Below are 22,297 nucleotides of genomic sequence, written 5' to 3'. Positions count from 1 at the left end.
ATTGGTTTACAAGCCAAGAAATAAATGGGAACATTTTTGAAACCTTCTTTAGAAAAAAGTAAGTGATGTAAAACTCCTTGACACAATGCCAGGGTCCTGGTATGTGGTTGTTAGGTTGTACTCATATGCAGTTGTATATGCAGTTATAAGTCACTACAATATGCTGATACATGAAATAGAATTTACCTAAAATAGAGTTATATAAATACTCAGCTTTGAAACTTTCTATTCTTCAAAGAAACCAGAAATCATGCTTTCCACAAAAATATTAAGTAGCACAACTCTTTTTATTTTATTTTTTATTTTTTTAATTAGAAAAGTAGTATTTAAAATTGCTATAATTTTTTTTTTACTATTTTTACTGCATTTTTCATCTAATAAATGCAGCCCTGGTGAGAATAAGAGACTCTTTTCAAAAACATAAAAAATTCTTACCAACTCTTTACTAACCCCAAACTTTTGAACTGGAAACAACAAACTAATTTCATATTTGGGCATGATCAGAAATTTATAACCAGTGCTAAATTAAAAGTTACTTAATACATGCCAATCGACATGTAGACTGAATCTGGAAGTTCTCAGCTAAAGCAGATACTTGAGGTTCTGTTGCATTTTCCACCAAAACACACTTCCCTTCTCTTTTTTATTAGTAGATAAACCTGGGGATACGAAGTCAGGCTCCAATGGGGAACGATTCATTCAAACAGTATGTTCCCAAAAGGGAGGCTGAAGATCAGCTTCAGCCGTACCCTGGATCAAGGCTTATCTCAGAGACTCGAGCAGTAGCTGAAGTTGGCGACCAAAACCGGGTCAAACATGGTTCGCATCAGTGTCAGCAGAATCTGGGTCAAATGGAAGTCCGTGATGGGAGATGGTGAAGGCCGCTGGGGTGGGAGGAAGACCAGCTAACCACTTTTTGAACCCGAACAGCCGCACATGGTTAAGACAACACGTGGGGATGTTGGCACAAGTATGGGCGTGCATTTGCCTGCGTTGTTGTGCATGCTGTGAAGTGTGTGGTTCAAGAGTTTGAACCACTGATCCATAAATAAATGACTGGATCACTCATTGCGTTCTAAACTGTCGACAGACAGTAAAGCCACCGGAAGTGTTCGACCCGCCATCTTACTATTTCCTACCGGCAGAGAGCACCACTGAGTCACAGCCAAACCACTGACCTAAAATCACCTGATTTGAAGCGAATCAGTCACACGGGATTAGTTTTTATGTTAGGTGTATTCATTTCTACTTTAGATGTAATCTGTGATGTTTATGGTCTTTTTGGGCACGATAAGCGATATATGTAAATCGTTAAAGGGATACTCCAACCCAAAATGAAAATTTTGTCATAAATCACTTACCACCATGTTGTTCCAAATCCGTAAAAGCTCCATGTAAAATGTTAATAATTATTTTAACCACCGTTTAAATTATTACCTGCTTCAAAACGAATGCTGTTAAACGAAATCATTGTTGAAACATTTGCAGTAAGCCTACTGTACGAATAAAAACACTAAAACAAAATGAAATAATAAATAACTACAAGGCGATTGAAGGTGTGTGTATAACTTGTTATACAAAGCATAAATCTTCAGATTTCAGAATGAGCACTTTGTCATTTGTTTTATATATATATATATATATATATATATATATATATATATATATATATATATATATATATATATATATATATATATATATATATATATATATATATGTGTGTGTGTGTGTGTGTGTGTGATTGTTGAGGTCTATATGTGTGTTGAGGTCGTGTCCGTCTGATGTTTATCGTGTTCATCTGGTGTTCGCTACTGTAATGAACATAACTTTTTAATAAGCAGGGGAAATTCCCAACATTAAAAAAATAACTGTTTATTTATATCATACTTCAGATTTAAAAACGCTGACTTGTTAGGTGATGTTTCCTCAAATTCACACTTTATCCTATTAATTCAATGGTATGTATGGGAATACTGGGGAATACAGCGGCTTCACTTTCATGACGACATGAGCAATCGAGTTCTCTATTATAGATCAGTGGTTTGAACACCGTTCAGTACAATTAGCTGCTCTAAGCCAGAGGCCACTGGAAGGGTAGGACAGGCACCCAAGAAAATACATAACCAAAATCACATGGACCAGTGTGTTTCATTATCGGTTTGGCAATCTCTTCCACCTTGCATCCAACCAATATTACACTCTGGGATTAATCCTTACAGCTTATGTAAATGGTTTAAAATGGCACAAGAACTTATTTGCGCATCTGCATGGCTCTCTGTGGGGTTTTGTTACGGTCAGTAGAAATTTATGAAAAAAAAAAAAAGTGGGATATTGACCGATTGTTCCCAATTTGACTCCATCTTGTGCAATCTACCCTTCACCCTGTTACATGATTCCCTTCTTTTCTACTCCCTTAATCGCTTCAATAAATCCCAATACTGAACACAGATGACCCACTACACCAAACAAACTCCAAACTCCTAGAGGCACATGTGGTGGGCAGGCTGAACAATTGCAACAAACACAAGTAGTAAATTTTAAATTTTTACTATTCGAACCTGAACTTGATGAGAAGTGACAGTAAGTACTTTTACACTGTTACAAAATATTTCTTTTTCCATAGTAAGACACGTGTCTTGAACACCAAATCAGCATATCAAAATGATTTCTGAAGAATCATGTGAAACTGAAGACCTGGGTCATGCATGCTGAAATTCAGAATAATTCACGTGAATAAACAGATCTTTAAAAAAAAAAAAAAAATTACTTTACTGTATTCACTTGTTGTATTCACTATACTGGAGATATAATGTAGAAGCAAATTAGTGAAGAAGAGAGTGATTCGGTAAACACTAACATTAACTACTTTTGATAAATACAAGCATGCAATGTCTTCATAAAGAGTACAACTTTAATTAAATAAGGCAGGTCTGCAATAAGGCATGCTGAACTTAGGAACACAGGAAAAAGTGTCAGCTTTAAAATTAAAGAAAAAACTTTCATATGCAAATATAAATGTGTGTAAAGAATTGAAAAAACTCCAAAGAATGATACCACATGGCACTAAAGAAAGAACACAAACTAACAGACGTGAATTCCCTTTGAAAAACAAAGCAGATGATCAGACTCGGAGAGCAGACCATCAGAGAGTTCAAACCAAACAGTCCCCACCATCCAGATTGGACCGGTCAAAACTCACCAAGTACCAGAGCTTCGGGAGCCAACAGTTTGCTCAAACTATGGACCAGGGCGCAGGCTGATGAGGAGAGAGGAAAAAGGGACAAAGTGGAACGAAAGGCTGGGCCGGGGCGACTGGAAGCAGACCAGCAACAGAACAAACGGGTATCTCTGATTACAACTCATGGTGTCCACATGCATTTGCTCATGTCAGAATGTGAATGCATTAAAACCTGCTGGTAGAACACGCATCTACTGTACCTCAGTCCTGCCTACCTGGAAGAATACACATATTGTTTGATTCTCCAACTTGCCCTCTTCTTCTTCAACATCATCAGAGACTAAATTAACTTTCCAGAAACCAGTGTTGGGGAAGCTACTTTGAAACTCTAGCTTTCCAAGCTACACGCTACTCATAATTTGAAGTGATTAAAGTACAGTAAAGCTTCTATTGAGAAAAGTTACAAAACCAGTCCCAGAAACAAAAAGCAGCCAACTACATTAAAGCTGGTAGGATAAAATCTGTTGTTAAATTTAAAACTACATGATTATATCATTCATAAAAGCAGCAACACAAATAATGAGGATCAAAACTTAAACAGAAGACTGTCAGCGGTGATAGACTCATTGCGCCGACATACTGTATAGTGCTGCTGCGCTTTGGGTGTCCCGAGTTTGAGTCCCAGCTTGTGGACCTTTCCCAGTCCTGTTCCCCTTCTTTCTTTCACTTCCCTTCTTTTAAAAACTTACTGTCAATCTGTACAATCAATCTTAAAAAAAAAAAACTAAATACAGTGCATCCTGACATATAGTATTTAGCTGGAACCATCAGCAGAATTTAACTAAATATTTTGTTAAAAGAATACATATGTCACGCGTCTGCATAGGGACTCAAATGGGTGAATTATTTCTTGAATCGTTTCATTTAAACAAACCGACTGAACTAACAGGAAAATGGGTTGAATTTCCAATGCTTCATATAAGACAGAAGACCGTTTAGGAGAGCTCCTCAGCTCACTTGGCTGTAAAGCTGCATGCACAATAAAACGTGAAATAAAACCCAGCCATGTAGTGTTTCATTGCATTACACCTGGAAAGCTACACTAAAAGCTGATCCAACTTCAACTACTGAAAAATGTCAGTTAGAAGTGTCAATGCTTTTGTGTTCTTGAAAGTATTGTGAAAAAAAGTGAACACATGTTATAGCACGGCATCACATGCACACACACACACACACATGCCTGGCTTTGGTCTTTTTCAGTGAGGAATATTTAAACTCTTCTATGACATCTTTTTGGCTACTTTTACTCCCCACTGTTTCATAATTAGGATCAGCAACCGGTCCATTTTGAGAAGAACTGCTAGTTATTAGAAGAGCAGAGAACTTTCTGAAGAAAATGTGAGGGTGGCAACTGTCTGAGCAAAATTAGCATTGATAATGCTAAGGTGTTGCTAAGGTGTCTCTAAACTGTTTTAACCAAGTGGCAGCAGTACTCAATCTCTTTGACTTCAAGGCCCCCTACTGTCCAACAATATTCAATATCTCCATAACTTTTTGTTTGTGATTAAGAATTTGTAAATATATTTTTATTTAAAATATCTACCCAATAAAATAGAACTTGACATAACTAGAAAAATTTATATTTATAAAATGCATAAAAATGCCCATGAAGTATTTTCGAGGCCTAGAAATCAGGTTTTTCCAGACAGTGAGATTGTCATAGAAAAAGAAAAATTAAACAAGTGAATTGAAATAAGAAATAACTTGATTCTTATTTTGAATCATTTTAAGTTATTGCGAGGCCCCTGTTGGAATTGTTCTGAGACCAAGTTCTCAATGATATTTTGGTACCAAGATATGTAACAATGGAAAAAATGTGTTTTTGCCCATTTTAACCACTTTCAAAATAAAAACAAAGTCTGATTGCTTAGAAAATTCTTAGTTCACCTCCTCTCAGTGAGCCACAAGATTTGATGTATCATTCATGTGCAATAACTTCAGCAATAGTAATGCCAGCCTCAGAAACCACCACCAAAGGAGCTTTCACGCAATAACATCTATCAGGGCTAGTTTTATTCCTCAGTGAAGAGAGAAGGATAAGGAAGAAAGTAAGGAAAGATATGTTGAAGAGAATGGAAAAAGCGAGGCCAGATTTTTATAGTGCTTGGGAGATCTTAATGTCTATTTGGCATTTCATATTCTAATGCACTCCTCACCCCATCTTGGTCTAATAACTTTAAAAGAAAGCAGAGGACTTTTCTGCATTCCAACGAAAAATCCACTCAATTTCTCTCATATGTGTTCCCTGGGTCTTCTCCGTGTCTCCGTGCACTGTCCTTGAAGTAGTGTCCATACACAGTGTTCTTCGATTCCTCTGGCATAAACAAAAGCGACCTGAAACGATCTTTGATTCGGAACAGATTGGTAGCCCTTTTTCATCCAGACTAGATGACTAGATGGTCAGAGATAAGATGAAAGGAAAAATGGGGAAAAAGCACGTTAAACTACTGAAGAACAAGGACTCTGTCTTTCCCTCAGAGACCTCACGTTGAAACCCAGCCGTCAGGTCAGATGCGAGCACATGAGGCAACTGTCAAAGAATAGTTCTGTTCCACCTCCAGGCATTACTCAGACATGAGCGCTCACTCGCTCTCTCTCTCACACACACAAGCACACACACCTGTTTCATGGCAGTCTCTCCGATCTTATCCGAATGCTTGCGGATGCTCTCCAGGAAGTCTTTGAGGTCAGACATGGAGACGTCTCTGATGTGCGTACGCAGGCGTGGGATATTCTCTGACATGATGCCGCAGAAGCGATATGATCCAGCTTGAGGCAAACAACTCTCCTCCAACTGTTCCAGGGTTCGTAGTGCTGGGTAGTATCTGGGGGAAAATACGGCAGGGTCAGAAATGATTGCACATATCTGTCACTTCAAAAACCTTCCCACTATTAATGACCTCACATGCAGGGCTCAACAATAAGGTTTTTCAACGCCGACAAAGCAACAACTTTTTTATGTAACAAACAATATTTTATATGAAGAAATTAATTAGTACATACATCATATTATTTGATGATTTTTATTTATATATATGCATTAAATATTTAGTATTACTTTTTTAATGTTATTAACATTTTTTATACTTTTTTTTCAGATTGTTTATACTTTAAAAATATATAACATATTATTTTGACATTTTTATATTTCTTTATATTAAATATTTTATTTGTTATATTTATGATTTTAAATAGAATTTTTAAAAATTCTGCATTGGCCGTTTATAGAGAATTTTACCTTGGTGAGATTTAAATCAGCAAATATTTCAAAACATTACAATAAACCAATCCTTGCCAAGCATAAAAACACACATATTGTACGTGACTGACAAACATAAGATTGCACTGAAAGACAAATGACAGTCATGTAAACTGACCCAAAACTCTCAAAATTCTCCCCAGGCCATCCTCACTGTTGAGCCTTGCACATGCAGTACATGTTTTTAACCTTTGGTTAAAGACTTAGATCTCAGCATGACAACAATTTAACCCAATCAAGATGATCTCAGAGATGAGCTATGCTTATCGCACACACGCACACACACTCAATACAGCATCACAGTCACGCAACATTACACAGCAGACCCGACGCCGGGGAGAGAGTCTCTCTTGGCCGACCCTGCTGCTACCTCCAGGCTAATGGCAAAACCAAGCGCAAGAGAGAGATGGAGAAACATGGAGAACAGAGATAAATAAAAACCAAAATGGATGGAAAAGTTGCAGACCCATGCCGATGCTCTGGTCACACGGAGGACACGAAAAGACACCAAACCCAATGCTTCAAAAATGTTTTGAGTGGCACTTCGAAACACAATTTATGTGGATCTTTTTCACAGCTTTTACAATTTTGATTCACAAATATGATGATCCTTTAGCGAGGGACCCTCTTTTTTAAATATAAAGGCAACAATATTCTTTCTATGTATTAAAAGAACTACTTTTTTTTTTTTTAAGATAACTGCCAAATTAATTCAAATTAATTTATGTATTAAGTGTATCTATCTATTTTCTACCCCCTACCAAAGTGATTAAATGTCTGAATGTTTTCCATTGAATTTAAATGCATTTTTACAGTTAACTTTAACAGTCATATTATATTGTGTATAATCTTTCTTTGTCTCTCTCACATGCTTGTATATAAGAGCTGAGTGCTCATGAGGATGCAGGTTAAAATCCTGTCTCGTCTCCACCTGGTTCCCCCTTTCACTCCCTCCATCTTTCTATCAGATGTCTACTACCCTAAAAACATAAATCAAAAAGATGCCTGATTATGCTAGGACAGTTCAATGTATGCAGCTGCTAAAGCTAAGAAAATCCAATCCAAATGTGTCCTCTGTGTCTCTGACTCCTGACAGCTGCCAAATCCTGCTTTGGACATCTCAGACATCTGAAAAACTCTCTCTCTGTGTCTATCTGGTCAATGCTTCAGTCACATCAGACTGGATGAGATATTCCAGTAGTCCAGTGATCTACAGTCTGTTTAAATCATCAACACCTCGCTCTCTCTTTCCCAGCTGGGAATGTCCTGTTCTCAGATTAGCTTTTTTTAAGTAAAGGTGTTAAAATATTTTGGGCATTGAACTGCACTTGTGTATTTGAGTTCAACCTTGATAAGTTTAACTCTAGTGCCACCTAGTGCTCATCTGCAGCTTACATAAAAAAACGTGTGCAGATATCATACCTTTTGGCCCTCATCTGCTCCTGCAGTTTGCTGTACATCTCCAACACTGCAAGAAAAAATGCAAGTGGAATTATGGAAAAAACAGGCATGTGAGCTTTCAAGAAATTACAAAAAAAAACAAAAAACACTACAGTTCAAAAGTTTGGGGTGGATAGGATGCTTTTGAAAGTCCCTTATGCTCACCAAAGCTTTACACTGGAAACACAATATTGTGAAATATCATTATAATACAAAACAAAGCTGAATTTTCAGCATCCATTACTCTTCAGGGTACCATAATCCTTCAGAAATCATTCTAATACACTGATTTGGTGCTCAAGCAGTAGTGCTGCTTAATTTTGTGGAAAACCTTTTTTCAGGATTCTTCAATGAATAGAAAGTTCAAAGGAGAGCATTTATTTGAAATAGAAGTATTAATTGCCTTGCTAAAGTATTAATTTCTAAAAACATGTTAACACAGCTTAACGATGGTGGTGGCGATATTCCTCTGCTGCAGACGGCACTGTCTCAGCTCAAGGGCCCGATGTTTGTACCTGGTAAGCAGTGTGTGAGTTTGTCGATGGTGGTGGCGATATTCCTCTGCTGCAGACGGCACTGTCTCAGCTCATCCATCGATGTCAGGAGCTACAGGAGACGCAACCACCAATTTTAATAATGCTTAATGTTATTAATTTATTTGCTTTTAATGTAACAAGTTCTGAATCAAAGACCAAACTAAGCACACACCTCCTTGCCGTCATTTTGGAGCTTCTGATTGGTCTCGGTCACCTGACACTGAGGAAGACAAAGCAACCAATTATCCAGGCGTGATCAAAACAGAAACACAAACTATATATGTCTGGATTTTTCCTGACATATTACACATGAGTGGTTGAAAATTTTTTAGTTCAGGTCTTTAATGTTTCTCTTTTTTCTTCTGTCTGGTTTGATAGCATTTCCTCAAACCCTCATTTTCTCTTTCTGCACCTTGAGTTTCTGGGCTTCTCCGCGCACTTTGAGCAGCTCAGTAATGGAGTCCACAAAGCCCTGGAAGTGATGGTTGCACATCTTCTCAATTTCGCGGTCGTGGTTGCGGATCCGCCCTTCCAATTTATCCATGAAGAGTCCATGTTCCTGTCCATCATAAACAGACTTCCAGAAAAAACAAGGACAAAATAAAAAAAGTGCCAAATTACTATATATATAAAAATACGTGTAGTCTATATTACATCAACGCTACATACAACATATTATACTATTTACACACATAAACAGACACCTGAAAAGTTTATCAAAAGACATATGAAGTGCCTTGTTGCTCTTTAACTGTTCTGAAGTCATGTAATATAATCAACAACATTATAAATGAAATATCTCCCTGGACAGAGTGAGTGAATGCTAATGAAGTCTCCATAAAACGTCAGCTCTTTCTCCATTGGCGATGACGCTGGGTGTTTACCACCAGATGGCAGTAGAAGATATAAAATAAAAACTCAAGAGGCTTGGCACTTCAGATGAATCCAAGAACAATTTGTAAGTGCATAAATTTTTCTTTTTCATTTGAAATCAGACCCAAACACAGCATATAACAAGGGTTATTTGAAAATAGATGCAGTTTTATCCCATATTCAGCTTTGCAAACACAAAAGAAAATTGTTTTATACCACACAGCATGTTTTCTTGTAGATTCCATATTTAATTTTACACACCTGACTGAGGTCCATAACAAGTTTCCAGTGACAGTAGAACACAATTAGATTAGATCTGATTCAGTTCGGTTTGGTTGTAACTAAGGTGTTCTTCTCAATAAAGACCGTGCCAAGAGTGGTTTTACAGACAACATTCTCTTAATACCTCCAAGTCAGCAAGCCAATGGTGACAATGGACAAAACAAAAAAGCAGGTTTAAGGTGAATCAGGACTCAGCAGAATGAGCCCATCCCTCTCCGCTTGACTTACATATCTCACTCCCCTGATAGAGGTTATCATCATATGAAAATGAACCATCATTAACAGACAATGTCATAGTGAGGAGGACTGTCAGGGAAGCAAGCTATGTCCTTTTCAGTTAAATACAGACTAATCCAGGACACAAACACACCAGTACATGGCTTCACCTGAGCACAGCCTTCCTGTGGCTCAGGAAATGTCGTCCATTGGCACAGTCTTGACGTCACTGATGGCTTCCTCCACAAACACTCACACACAGTAAACACACCTCAAATCCAGGGCTGCAAGGTGAAAGCACTTCCCAACCTGAATTTAGCATTTTTATCTAGAGGAAGATGCTGGAAGGAAATGTGAGCACTGTACAGGAAAAAAAAAAAGAACTGACAACAAGTGAGCAGACATGCTCTAATTAGTCATGCAATGCCTCAAATACTCAACACTGACTGATACAACTATTAAAAGCTGTTATAAAACAGAAACCACGTTCTCAAAATAAATCTGGCATGACTTGATTTTTTTTCCAATCGAGAAATGTTGGATTGGCCTGCCCTCACAATGATGTACATCATCAATGAGGAGATATTTATGAGGGATTATGAGGGCACATTTTTGAATAAGAAAAAATTAATAATGTGCATCGATAAGTCATTTTGAATAATCTTGACTCAAAGTCCTTTTTCTGATTCTTTCCTCTCACTGCTAAAAAAAAGACTTAATGATTAGTTTTTTTAATGAATAGAATAATTTAAAAATAATTAAAAAAAGAAAAAAAAAACATTTTGGAAGTAAGGGTCATCTTCAATAATCTGTGTTACACAACTCCCTTAGCAAGAGTCACAAAAACAAGGGATGGGAACAAAAAGCTGAAAAAATTGTAAATAGCTCAGCTGGAGTGGTCCAGCTGTGTGAGACTCGCATCTGGCATCCACATCTACCTCAAGGACACCTCTCAGTTATTTGAAAAATATATATATACACAATAATAACAATAAGAATCAGGCATCTTTGTCCAGACTCTTCCTAACAGATAATCACATTTAAAAAGTCAAAACAACATTTCTTTGCTCTAATATCTCCCTACTACCTGCATGAATGTAATGATTTTACCTAGGGCTGGACGATATGGCCAAAATTTATACCACGATATATTTCTTAATTTCGGTCGATACGATATAATTCCGATATCGATATGTGATACACTATAAAAAAAACTGCCTCGTAAAAACTGCCAAGAATGCCCACACAGATGTCTGTGTAGATAAATTGTATGAAAAATGAATTTGCAAGTCTGACACCTCATTTAAAACCATTTAATATTTTTGAAAAAAAAAAAAAAAAAATAAACATTCTTTTTTGTATTTAGCCTTTCATACAAACATGAATAAATGTGAAATCACTGTCAATATATCATTTCAGACTCACCTAATTAAAATATAATATCTTTAACTTCAAACTATAGGCTAATATATACTACCAGTCAAAAGCTTTTAAACAGTAAGATTTTTAATGTTTTTAAAGCATTCTCTTCTGCTCACCAAGCCTGCATTATGTGATCCAAAATACAGCAAGAAAAGTAACATTTGAAATATTGTTTACACTATTTAAAAATAACTGTGTGTTTATATTTGGTTAAATATTTTAAAATATAATTTATTCCTGTGATTCAAAGCTATATTTTTAAGCATCATTACTCTGATTACATGATCCTTCAGAAATCAGAATTCTTATTCTGATTTGCTGCTCACAAAAATTTTGTTGAAATCAGCTGAGTAAAATTTTTTTCAGGTTTCTTGATGAAGAAAGTTCAGAAGAAGAACATTGTATTTGAAATATAAATATTTTGTAACTTTATAAATGTCTTTATCATCAATTTAAGATAAAGATCAATTTAAAGCATTTTCTGAATAAAAAAAAAAAACTATAATTTCTTTCCAAAAGAAGAAAGAAATTTTATGCTGACTCAAAGCTTTTGAATGGAATAGTGTAATCAAATCAAAAATGGTAATGTTATACAAAACGCTTTATGTTTCAACATAAATGCTGATCTTTGGATCTTTAATGATATTCATCAAAGAATCCTTAAAAAAAAAACAGTACTCAACTCTCTAAATATTGATAATCAGCAAATCAGCATAAAGGAATGATTTCTGAAGATCAGTTGTCAAGACTGGAGTAATGATGCTGAAAATTCAGCTTTAATCACAGGAAGAAACTACATTTTAAAATAAAAGTTATTTTAAATAGTAAAAAGTATTTCAAAAAATTTACAGGCATTTAGACTGTTTTTTGCAGTACTTTGGCTATAGATTGAAAAAATAATTGCTTTAGTCAGTATAAAACTATATGAAGAGTGCTCTTGAGTTGCTGCAGGAAAAAAAAAAAAAAGGAGATGAGCCGGGCTTAAATGCAAACTGATTGTCTGCCAGCAGGAGGCGCTGTGAGAGTGGTAGACCCAGCGGTTTTATCCAGTGGACGGCTATTAATTAAAGCAGCTCCGCCTATGAACGCTTTTTATCAGATAAAATGAAAATGCCATCGGAACTTTTCTGAAAACAGTCGGTTCAGAGATACATTCATATAAAACACCCGCGACGTGTTTTTTTTTTGAAACGTGCAGTGCTCATATGGGAGGTATTCAAACGAAGTCAAAACGCCCTACAAATAACACTGTATGGGAAAACACTGGTATATCGAAAATATCGGAAAATGTGTTTAAAAAAAAACCATATCACCGTTATTGAAATTTTTTTTATCGCGATACATATTGATATTGAATTATTGTCCAGCCCTAATTTTACCTGTTTCACAGCACGCGTAAACCATGAATCAACCTTACTTGATTGGTCATCACTTCTGGCTCCCATTGTTACAAGCACTACTGGGAAACAGGGTGACGTTCCCAAAACTGAAATGTGATACCCTCCTTGAGAAAAACTGGAGCCTGACATTTTCCCAACACTCCCTGGTAGAGAAATAATGACAGGTCACTCTCTGACATTTCAAAAATGTCCTTAAACATTTCACAAAATCACAAAAAACAAAAAAAAAAGCCATTTAAACATTACACACAAACTATTCACATTTCAAAACACAAAAACAACACCAACAGTGGACCATTACTTTGCAATTACTCTGCTTTTCTGCTCTGATATGAACACCAACTGCTTTTCTGCTCTGATATGAACACCAAGGGTGTCATAAAATGAACAACTGAAGACCATCTGTGTCTCCCATTCCTGAAAAACACAGCTATAAATTCAGCTTTGCCATCACAGGCATAAACTACAGCTCAAAATATATTCAGATAGAAAAACAGTTATTCAAATTTTAATAACATTTCAATATTACTGTTAGATTATACAGGATCTGTTTGAACAAATACAGCCTAATTAATGTGGTCTAGGAATGACAACATTGCTCTGAGCTCTGTGTGTGTGTGTGTGTGTGTGTGTGTGTGTGTGTGTGTGTGTGTGTCTGTGTGTGTGTGTGTGTGTGTGTGTGTGTGTGTGTGTGTGTGTGTGTGTGTGTGTTGACCTGTTACACAGCATTCCTATTCACAGCATTTCCTCTGCAAACTGTCGTCACCCTTGACTAACTTAAGGAAAACCTATGCTTATATGTGCTATTATGTCATATCCTGTTGGCTGACTGAAATCTAGAGATAGCTCAATGGCAGCTGGGAAACAGAATGGATCGGAAATAGAGCAGAGGATCTAAACTTAGAAGCCCCACAAACACACGTCAGCACCTCACACCAACAATAGCAGTGCACTTTTCTGTCTATGATGTAATAGCATACCTACTGATCTGCACTTTTATCTTTTCAAACTTACTGTACCAGGTAGTTCAACAGAGAGAATGTGTATAAAAAAAAAAACTGTAGTATTCACTGTGTGCTATTAAATTAAGATTAAAGCTAATACAGATGGCTGCAACTGAGAGCTATCTGTATGAGAGCCAAAAAAAAAAAACACTGAAATAATTACAGTATTTTTGCTATGGTGCCAAATCTGGTACTAAGAAAGAGCAGTGGAATTTTACTAGTACTGGTACTGACCACTGACATTTTGGTACTGTGACTACACTAACCACAGGAGAAATGACAACTGAAATTGTCTACCAGTTTATTATGTATACCGGTATACGGTCGACCTCTATAATGACAGATTCAACAACACTATGCCACATTATGATATGATCTTAGTAATGATATCTGGGCCAAAAATGCATATAATTAAAAAAAAAGCCATTTACTAGACCAAGGGTGCCCAAGCTCGGTCCTGGAGGGCCAGTGTCCTGCAGAGTTTAGATCCAACTTGCCTCAAAACACCTGCCACAAAGTTCTAGTATGCCAAGTAAAAGATTGATTAGTTGGTTCAGGTGTGTCTGATTGGGGATGGAGCTAAACTCTGCAGGACACCGGCCCTCCAGGACCGAGTGTACTAGACCATAAACAGCAGCAAATGATGAATTGCTTGAAATATCTGAATGTCAGTCTTATCAATTTAGCAGAAATTTAAGGCCCTATAGAAGACTGTTCCCTCATTCCCTGACTATGGCTGCAACAACTAATTAAAATAATTCATAATTAATGATAAAACTATAGGAATATAGGAAATGAATGTGTAGTTTATTGTGGAAATCAATTAAACATGGACATACTGCAGCACAACAATTGCTTTTTAGAATAATTGCTTTAAAGATTAACTTTATTTCATGAGGTCTCTGCATTCTCATACATTACAGGCAGTGAAAGCAAACACTGTCCTGAACAAGGTTTGGCCCTCAGGTTCTGCTTTATTGACCCTGGACTGGATATTTCTCTGATGGCGAGGGCAGAACTCCATCTGGAGGTTCTGAGGTAACGTTAGAAGCTCTAAAAGAGGAAATAGTCGCACGCAGTACACTGGCTGAACACTGAAATCTGATCTCTGTCTAACAGAGGGAAGAGTGTGCAGTCACTGCAGTTCATGACTTAATCACGGTCTCATCTCAAGTATTCAAATAACCTTTCACTTAATTAAACTTTGGGATTTATTTTTGTATAAAGTTAACCAACAAGCACCTACAAATACAATTCTAGCATGATCATTTCTAGCACACTAAGACTGTGGTGTTGTTCAAATGGGAGAGCAATGATCATGCTCACATGTGATTATTACAGTATAAGAGCATCAGTAAGAATGTGTCCAATCAGTACTGACAAAAAAATGCAGCAAACAATTATAAAATAAAGCCAGGGGAAAAAATGTAAACGAATGTAGCTTTGGTGGCCTTCTACTGACCCCAAACTTTTGAGTGTATGAAACTATTGCTAACAACTCTTTGGTTCTAGCAACAGCACAGATAAGAGAATACACAGATGCATGGAAACATGCTTAAAAGAGGCACGTACCAGGAACGGTACTGCACAGAAAAACCTGAGGTCATGTTGGAGGTGACAGAGAGTGGGATTGAAAAAAGAAGAGAAAGGTAACAGTGGGTCCTCTGTGGGTCTAAACGCAGCAATAGTGAGGGTAGAGATGGGCCACAGTGCAACAGCTGAGAGTAAGAAACAAATAAATCCTTCAGGCTGAAACAGACATGATAAATGAGTGCAGCAGTGGAATGCCAGAAGTAAAGCACTGAGCAACACAGAATGTTGCCCAACCTCTAGTTCAAACATCACAGATTTTGAAAGTACTTCTTACATACAGCAGAGCACAAAATGTCAATGTTAAATCTAAAAAAAATTAATCAGAGTGCAGTTCACAAGACTTAAAGATCACAAAGATAAAAATTAAAGACGCACCAAGAAACCTGTCTAAAAATAAGACAAATGTGTCTAAAATGTCTTGACATGACCAGTTGATAGTAGCAGCCCCCCCACTATCTTGGTTATGGGTCACAAATATGAATAGGATAAATGAATGTGAATAGGATACGTGTGAAATGTTAATAGGACATAAAGCTCCGTACAAACCAACAGGATTTGCCCATAAAGCACCGAACAATCCAACATTATTATCATTATAATAAATTAAAAACAACTAAACAAAAACAACAACATAAAGTGAAATCAACTAAACAAAAACAACAACAGGCAGTTTGATTGTGTATAAAACAGAGGAAGCCATTAAGAGCTTATCAAAGCCCTAATCTAGTAAACCACCAAGTCCACTGTGGAGAGAAAAGGAAAAAAATATTTTAAACACTTCTCTGGTACCGCCAAACAAAAACCTTCGACAGACTAAAGCAGCCATAGCCCACTGGACATCCTTCAACCTTCAAAAGCACCTCTCAGTTTTACAGCGGGGCCTGTAAGTAATCTTGTGTGTGTGTTTGCAGTGACTCAGCTGGGTGTGGACCTGGCTGCACCTTTGTGGTAAATTGGTCTCTGCTTCTTGTGAATGCAAACACATTACACATAGGAAACCATAGCCAAAACTCTGTTCTGCTTAGCTGTACCCGATTGTTGCTGCTGTCATTAAAACTGAACAGAACATTTTGCGACCATTTTTTCTGCCGGTGCGAGTAAATTTTGTGCGTGATACAACCACCGCATTGTTCAACTTGCGCTGCCATTTCTGCCGCATATGAGAAACATCAAACGGCAAACGAAACAGAAGCATAACGAAATCCTGCTACTCGCTTAAGCTGTGCAGCGAGGACCATTTAACCGCTTGGACCACGACGCAAACAAACTTGTCTGAGCTCAGAACAGTTTAAGGCCGTTTCACACTGAGTGTGATGCAAAAAAGCGAGGCGAATCGCAGACGAACGTTGCTTTCACACTGAGCACGAAACGATTGATTGCCTTCTGCTAATTCATGCCTGCATGCTAGGTGGTGCCCACCAACAATGCATTTTTACTCAGATATGTATCTCATATATGGATTTAACATCGTCAACTGCTCAATATACAGCCTTAAATATAGCTAAATAAAGTTTGGTTCTACGCCAGAAACACAAACTATCTGTAACGCTTACAGGAAAACATCTTAAAATATAAATATAAGTACAATAAGCATCAAGCCACATTTGAAAATGTACACTACAAACAATGATCAAGCTCAAAACACACTATAATAACACCACACTGCTTATTGTCATAAACATCCTTCACCGACTGCTTATTGTGAAACTATTTGATTGATGAAAATTACCATAGGCAGATACAAAAAAACGCACTCTGACTCATAACTTTTATATTTCATGTGTAGAAAAATATTTCATGTGTAGAAAAATGTTTCACTCAATTTTTTTTTTTAAACAGAAGATCTAGAGAGTTAACGCACTCTGACTCATAAGACTTGCGTACGTGGAAGAAAACAGATCACATAATTCAATGGAGAATTAAGAAATTATATTAAGAACATGTGAGAATAAATCTGTTCTCACATACCAAAGATAACTGGAACTCGGCATCCACTCTCTTCTCTCTACTGGGATAAAATATTCCTCGCTTTTTTGCTACGTGAATGATCGCGACGAATTTTCTCTTTCAGTGTGAAAAGTCCTTTACTCTGGAACCAAAGTTGATTTTGCGACACTGTTACTGCACAGCGCTGCAAGATCCAGTGAGAAGCATTTAAACTCGCCGCAGCATGAATAAATGTTGCTGCGAGATTTACTGAGAGGCATTCAAATTCTGCACAGGATTCTCTGTTATAAACCGAACAAACAGCGCTGGCATAGAGAACCAGAAGCAGTAACGCTAACTGTAACCCCCCAGCTCTTAATGCATCATGTTTCCTTCTATAACACAATCAAATATCCTAACCATTAAAAAAAGTACCTCAAAATCATACATTCACTGCTGGAAATGAAAAGATGGACCTCAAAATCATACATTCACTGCTGGAAAGAGTTCAAATATGCAAAATATGTTGGAAAACTGAAGAATCTGCAGCACCTGGAGGATTTTTCTGAAGAACAGTGCTCAGTTTAACTGTTCAGAACAAACAAGGGACTCAATAACAACCACCACAAAAAAAAAAAAAAAAAAAAAAAAAAAAAAACAGTCGTAGATCATCCAGGTAACCACACACAGTATTAAGAACCAAGGGTTCACAAACTTTTGAACGGGGTTATTTTAATAATTGCAGCTATTTTTTTGTCTTGTGTACTAAATGTAAACATATTTATGTAAAATATCTTACCTAGGACAGTACTAAATACAAAATAACATCCATTTTGTATGATCTCTCCTATTTTGTTAAAATTACTCACATTTTCACAGATTCTGCAAGGGGTTCAAAAACTTTCAAGTGGCACTGCATATGTGTGTGAATATATCTCATATCTCTCTGAAATTAAAAGAATACTGCACATTGTAATCTCTATGAGCATTTGCATTCTCATTGTGCTCCTCAAAATTTTCAGTCAGAGGCTACGTGCTCCTATAGTTAGTCTGGAGCCCTGTAAAGTCATAGAAATGTAGCTTCCTATGTAGCTTACAGCTTAGGACCGAATTGCAAAAATGTCTAAAGTTAAGAAAACTGGGATAATAAAAAAAAAAGAATACAAGAAAAAACAGTTCTATAACAGAAACTAAAGAAACCAGTTATATAACAGAAATTAAAGAAAGTGTTTTGTCATAAAGGGTTTTTATAACTAAGGTGTTTCTTGCAACTAGCTGCAGACCTCCATTCCAGTATTGGCGCCCTGAAGATGGAGATACGCAAGTGATTTCCTTCATAATCAAGGGTATTGTTTGCAGGTTAACTGTGTGTGATTGCAGCTCTGTTGTAAAGGTCATAGGCTGCCAGTCTGAAGATTCCCCACTGTTCAGCAAGTAGGGCTGAACGATTAATTGCATTTGCGATAATATCGCGATATGAAAAAAACCTCAATCGCAGAGGCTGTGAATACACTCGCTCACATGACACGTGAGAGTAAAGAGTTGTGTTTGACTGGATCAATCGGTGTATGACATCAAAGTACAGCGAGAGAAAGCATAAGGAGACGTCTGCTCACTTATAGCTCTCACAGTACTTTGATGACGTACACCGATCTGTCTAATCAGTGCCACTGTTGCCAAGTCCGTGGTTTGGGGAACCCCTCCATAAAACGTGTATTTTACCGCCTGGAATACCGGTGGACACCCCTCAAAACACGATTGGGCTAGTTTTAAGTAGCAATTGGGTGAGTTTTGTTGTGAAAACCTGGCAACCCTGGCACGCTAGACGCAGAAATGTTTGAAAGCATATATAATATGAACGTACTTCAAAACTACACATTGAAATTACTCAAGTAACAGTGTTAAGGTGCATTTCATTACTTAGGACTTCGACCTTAAAATAATATATACAACAAGGTAATATATATATTCTTATTTATTTGAAATCTTTCTAAAGCAGTGGTTCTCAAAGTGAATCCCGTGCACAAGTATTGCCTTGTTCAGGAGGCGTAGGCCATCAGCAGAAGTTGTAAACAGCCAAAGGACGTAACTGAAGGGGACATCATGGATCGGTTTGTGAAAGGGAGGAGAAAAGCCCATAGATGCCTATCCACAGACGTAGGCAGGCTATGCTGGTACTTCAAAAGCTAAACAGAAAATATGACGTGGCAAGTTTCTCTCGTGTTCACTCACTGTGTCTATACTGGACACTTAGGACTTGTGCGACCTCTAAAATACACTGGACGCGACAAAGCGACCATTGCAAATCATTTTTTAACTAGGGCCCTATCATACACCCAAAGGCATCAGTTTAATGTCGGGTTTTGTTGTGTCGCGTCGCGCCGCATCCAGTGTAGACAGCATCACTGATTATAATGGGTTTTGCCGCTCGAGTCCAGTGTAGACACAGGGCCCTATCATACACCCAGAGCAAAGCGTGGCGCAAGTGTTTTTGTTAGTTTCAGCCAGACGCAGTTCTCATTTTCCCGTCCTGCGCCGTGTTGTTTAAATAGCAAATGCATTTGTGTCTATTTGTGCACCACTGGGCGTGCTGGTCTGAAAACAAGGTGTGTTCAGGAGCATTGCTGGCACATTGCTATTTTAAAGAACTGAAAATAGACTGCGCCATAAACTAATTCAAAGCTGGTCTAAAGTCTGGCGCAATGTTTTTTCTTTGTTATTTAAAGAGCGCGTTAGTATAGGCGGGTCCACAACACGCCTACACGCTGCTTATTAAACACACACAGGGAAGCACAGCAGCACACAAACATGCCAAATATTAAAAATTAAAGGATTACAATGCAAAAGAATATTATTGTGTAGGCTACATAAATATAAAAATGCCTACTACTAGTCATAATGGATAGTCATCGCATGTATCAGAATTAGGCTAACTATTTGCTCGCACACGAGCAGCTCCATTTCATCTCGGAGACAAGTTTTGTCTTTGCGCTTGTCAGTTCCGCCGCATAAATAGCAAATCCGTCATGGCACGAGCATAACTGGCTCTTAAAGGGAATGGGAGATGAGACTCTGATTGGTTTATTAAAAAGTGCAGTCCACAGGTTTACATATGTTTATTACAGTGACTACCTAAAGTAGTGTGGTAAAGCAACAGATTTGTTTTTATATTTCTGCAATCTTAGTTTTTGTGATTTGTCAGTGCTTAATGTTGTCAAGATTATTGCATGCTTACAAGGTTGGAAGAACAAAAAATCAAACAAAATACTACTATTATAGTAGTTTAATAAAAAAAACATCAATAACAACAAACCAATCACCAAATAACATAATAACAAAATCCTCTCCTACTAAAGAAAAAGAACATTTATGTTTAATCTATCTAATATTGTGTTGGTCATACAATGATTTTTAGCTTGTCTTTGTTGAATAATACAGAACATAAAGAGCTTTAAAAAAAAATTGACTATTAAATCGCAATATTGAAAAAAATAAAAATAAATCACAATTAGATTATTTTCCAAAATCGTTCAGCCCTATCACAAGTAAATGGAATGAAATGGAGAAAAGGCGAGACAATTGACTGGTGGCTTGTGGAATGAATGCCAACTTCCAACTGTGAACATCGTGTGTGCATGCTTTTGTGCTTCCAGATTGTTTAAAATGTATAACTTTAGTTGCCTCACCCCAATTAATATTATTAACATAGGGTTAGGGGTTAGTTCTAAACCCCAAGGCACATCTAAGGACCAGAATATCATGCAGACATAGACTTAAAAGAGCCTGAACCACCTACAAATGAATAACATATGAAAATCTAGCTCATCACATTGTTATAACCAAATATTTTACTGAATATTTTTACAATATTTTCTTTTAATGCAAGTCATGAAAATCCTATAAAACACTGATACAGTTCTCTGCCTCTGTTCTTTAAATAAGCAGCCTTTGAGAAATTTTTCAACACGTTAATTGCTGTGAAGTGTTTGTTCGAAATTCCTCAGGTGGATGCAGGAGAGAGTGCAAAATATTTACAACATTCCTCTTGACATAACTGGAACGAAGAACAGTGTTTCCAAAGCTTCAGTCCTCTCTTCCTTTTTGAAGTGGTTAATCACCCTACAAGTCAACAACTGCCCATACAAAAAGTCCAGGAAATCAAGGACATTGAAAATACACAGAACTTTAAAACTTTTAAACAGAAACAAGAGAAATTGGATGAGGGAGAGAGGGAGAGAGAGAGAGAGAGAGAGAGAGAGAGAGAGAGAGAGAGAGAGAGAGAGAGAGAGTTTGCGACTGATGAGACGGTATATGTAGAACAAACAGTCAAGTGTCTAGCATGTGACAAGAAACCCAACTACTCATTCCTGGTACTCTGAGAAGCACACTTTTACATAAACACACTGAAGAAATGTACAGCTCATAGTCAAGACTAAATATTATTCCTTCAGATTTTCTTACATTTGAGCTCTAAGGGCCACTACGCACTGCAGTTTAATATGGTTGTCACTGCTTATTAATGTTATATTCTTGTGATAGGCACTAGTATGAAGTCATGTTTCTGAGTTATGAACATTCAGTAACTATACACAAATGAGCCAAAAAATGATAAATCAGATGGCCATTTGCTCCAACACTGCACAGCAATACTACTAAAAAGCTAAAAAGAGGTGCACATATAGTATGGATTCAAAAAACAAGTTACTAAAAAATAGCTACATATGAACTAAAATGGTTGTCGATTTCAGCAAATATGTAAACTCACATACTTGTGACAGTTTTAGTCTTTATTCTTTTTATATAATATAATTGCAACAATTGTGTTACAGGAAACAGAATGTTACTTATTAGTAGAAATAGGAATTACTTACCTATTTGAATTTTCTCTTTATGCAATGCAAAATGCAATTGACCCTCCGCAGGAAATTAATTGACAGGCAAAGTGACCAATCATAACACAGAATTTGCCATTTTTGTCCAACAAACAAACCAGACAGGAGAGTAGATTAACATTAAAATGGACACTTTTTTCAAGTTCAAGTCCACCAACTTTAATCTAATGTCTTTAATTGATGTCTTTCCAAGATTGAAACAAGATACCTTCT

The 22,297-nt window shown here is 36.9% G+C and overlaps 1 protein-coding gene across 5 annotated transcripts in view; it reads right to left on the bottom strand.

Annotated features, from left to right (window-relative positions):
- exoc6b (exocyst complex component 6B) overlaps nucleotides 1-22,297 on the bottom strand; it is a 98,215-nt gene that overhangs the window by 72,352 nt on the left and 3,566 nt on the right. For all 5 annotated transcript variants that reach the window (XM_042727427.1, XM_042727429.1, XM_042727432.1 and 2 more), the window contains exons 2-6: nucleotides 8,889-9,054; nucleotides 8,649-8,696; nucleotides 8,456-8,546; nucleotides 7,923-7,968; nucleotides 5,862-6,066 (exon numbers count right to left, since the gene is read on the bottom strand). In XM_042727427.1, the coding sequence (XP_042583361.1) occupies nucleotides 5,862-6,066; nucleotides 7,923-7,968; nucleotides 8,456-8,546; nucleotides 8,649-8,696; nucleotides 8,889-9,054 (556 nt within the window). The remainder of the gene's footprint in view (nucleotides 1-5,861; nucleotides 6,067-7,922; nucleotides 7,969-8,455; nucleotides 8,547-8,648; nucleotides 8,697-8,888; nucleotides 9,055-22,297) is intronic.

The sequence above is a fragment of the Cyprinus carpio genome, chromosome B7, assembly GCF_018340385.1.
Source record: "Cyprinus carpio isolate SPL01 chromosome B7, ASM1834038v1, whole genome shotgun sequence".
NCBI classification, from domain to species: domain Eukaryota; kingdom Metazoa; phylum Chordata; class Actinopteri; order Cypriniformes; family Cyprinidae; genus Cyprinus; species Cyprinus carpio.
The sequence above is the reverse complement of the archived record's forward strand: the minus strand, read 5'-3'. Positions and strand labels throughout refer to the sequence as shown.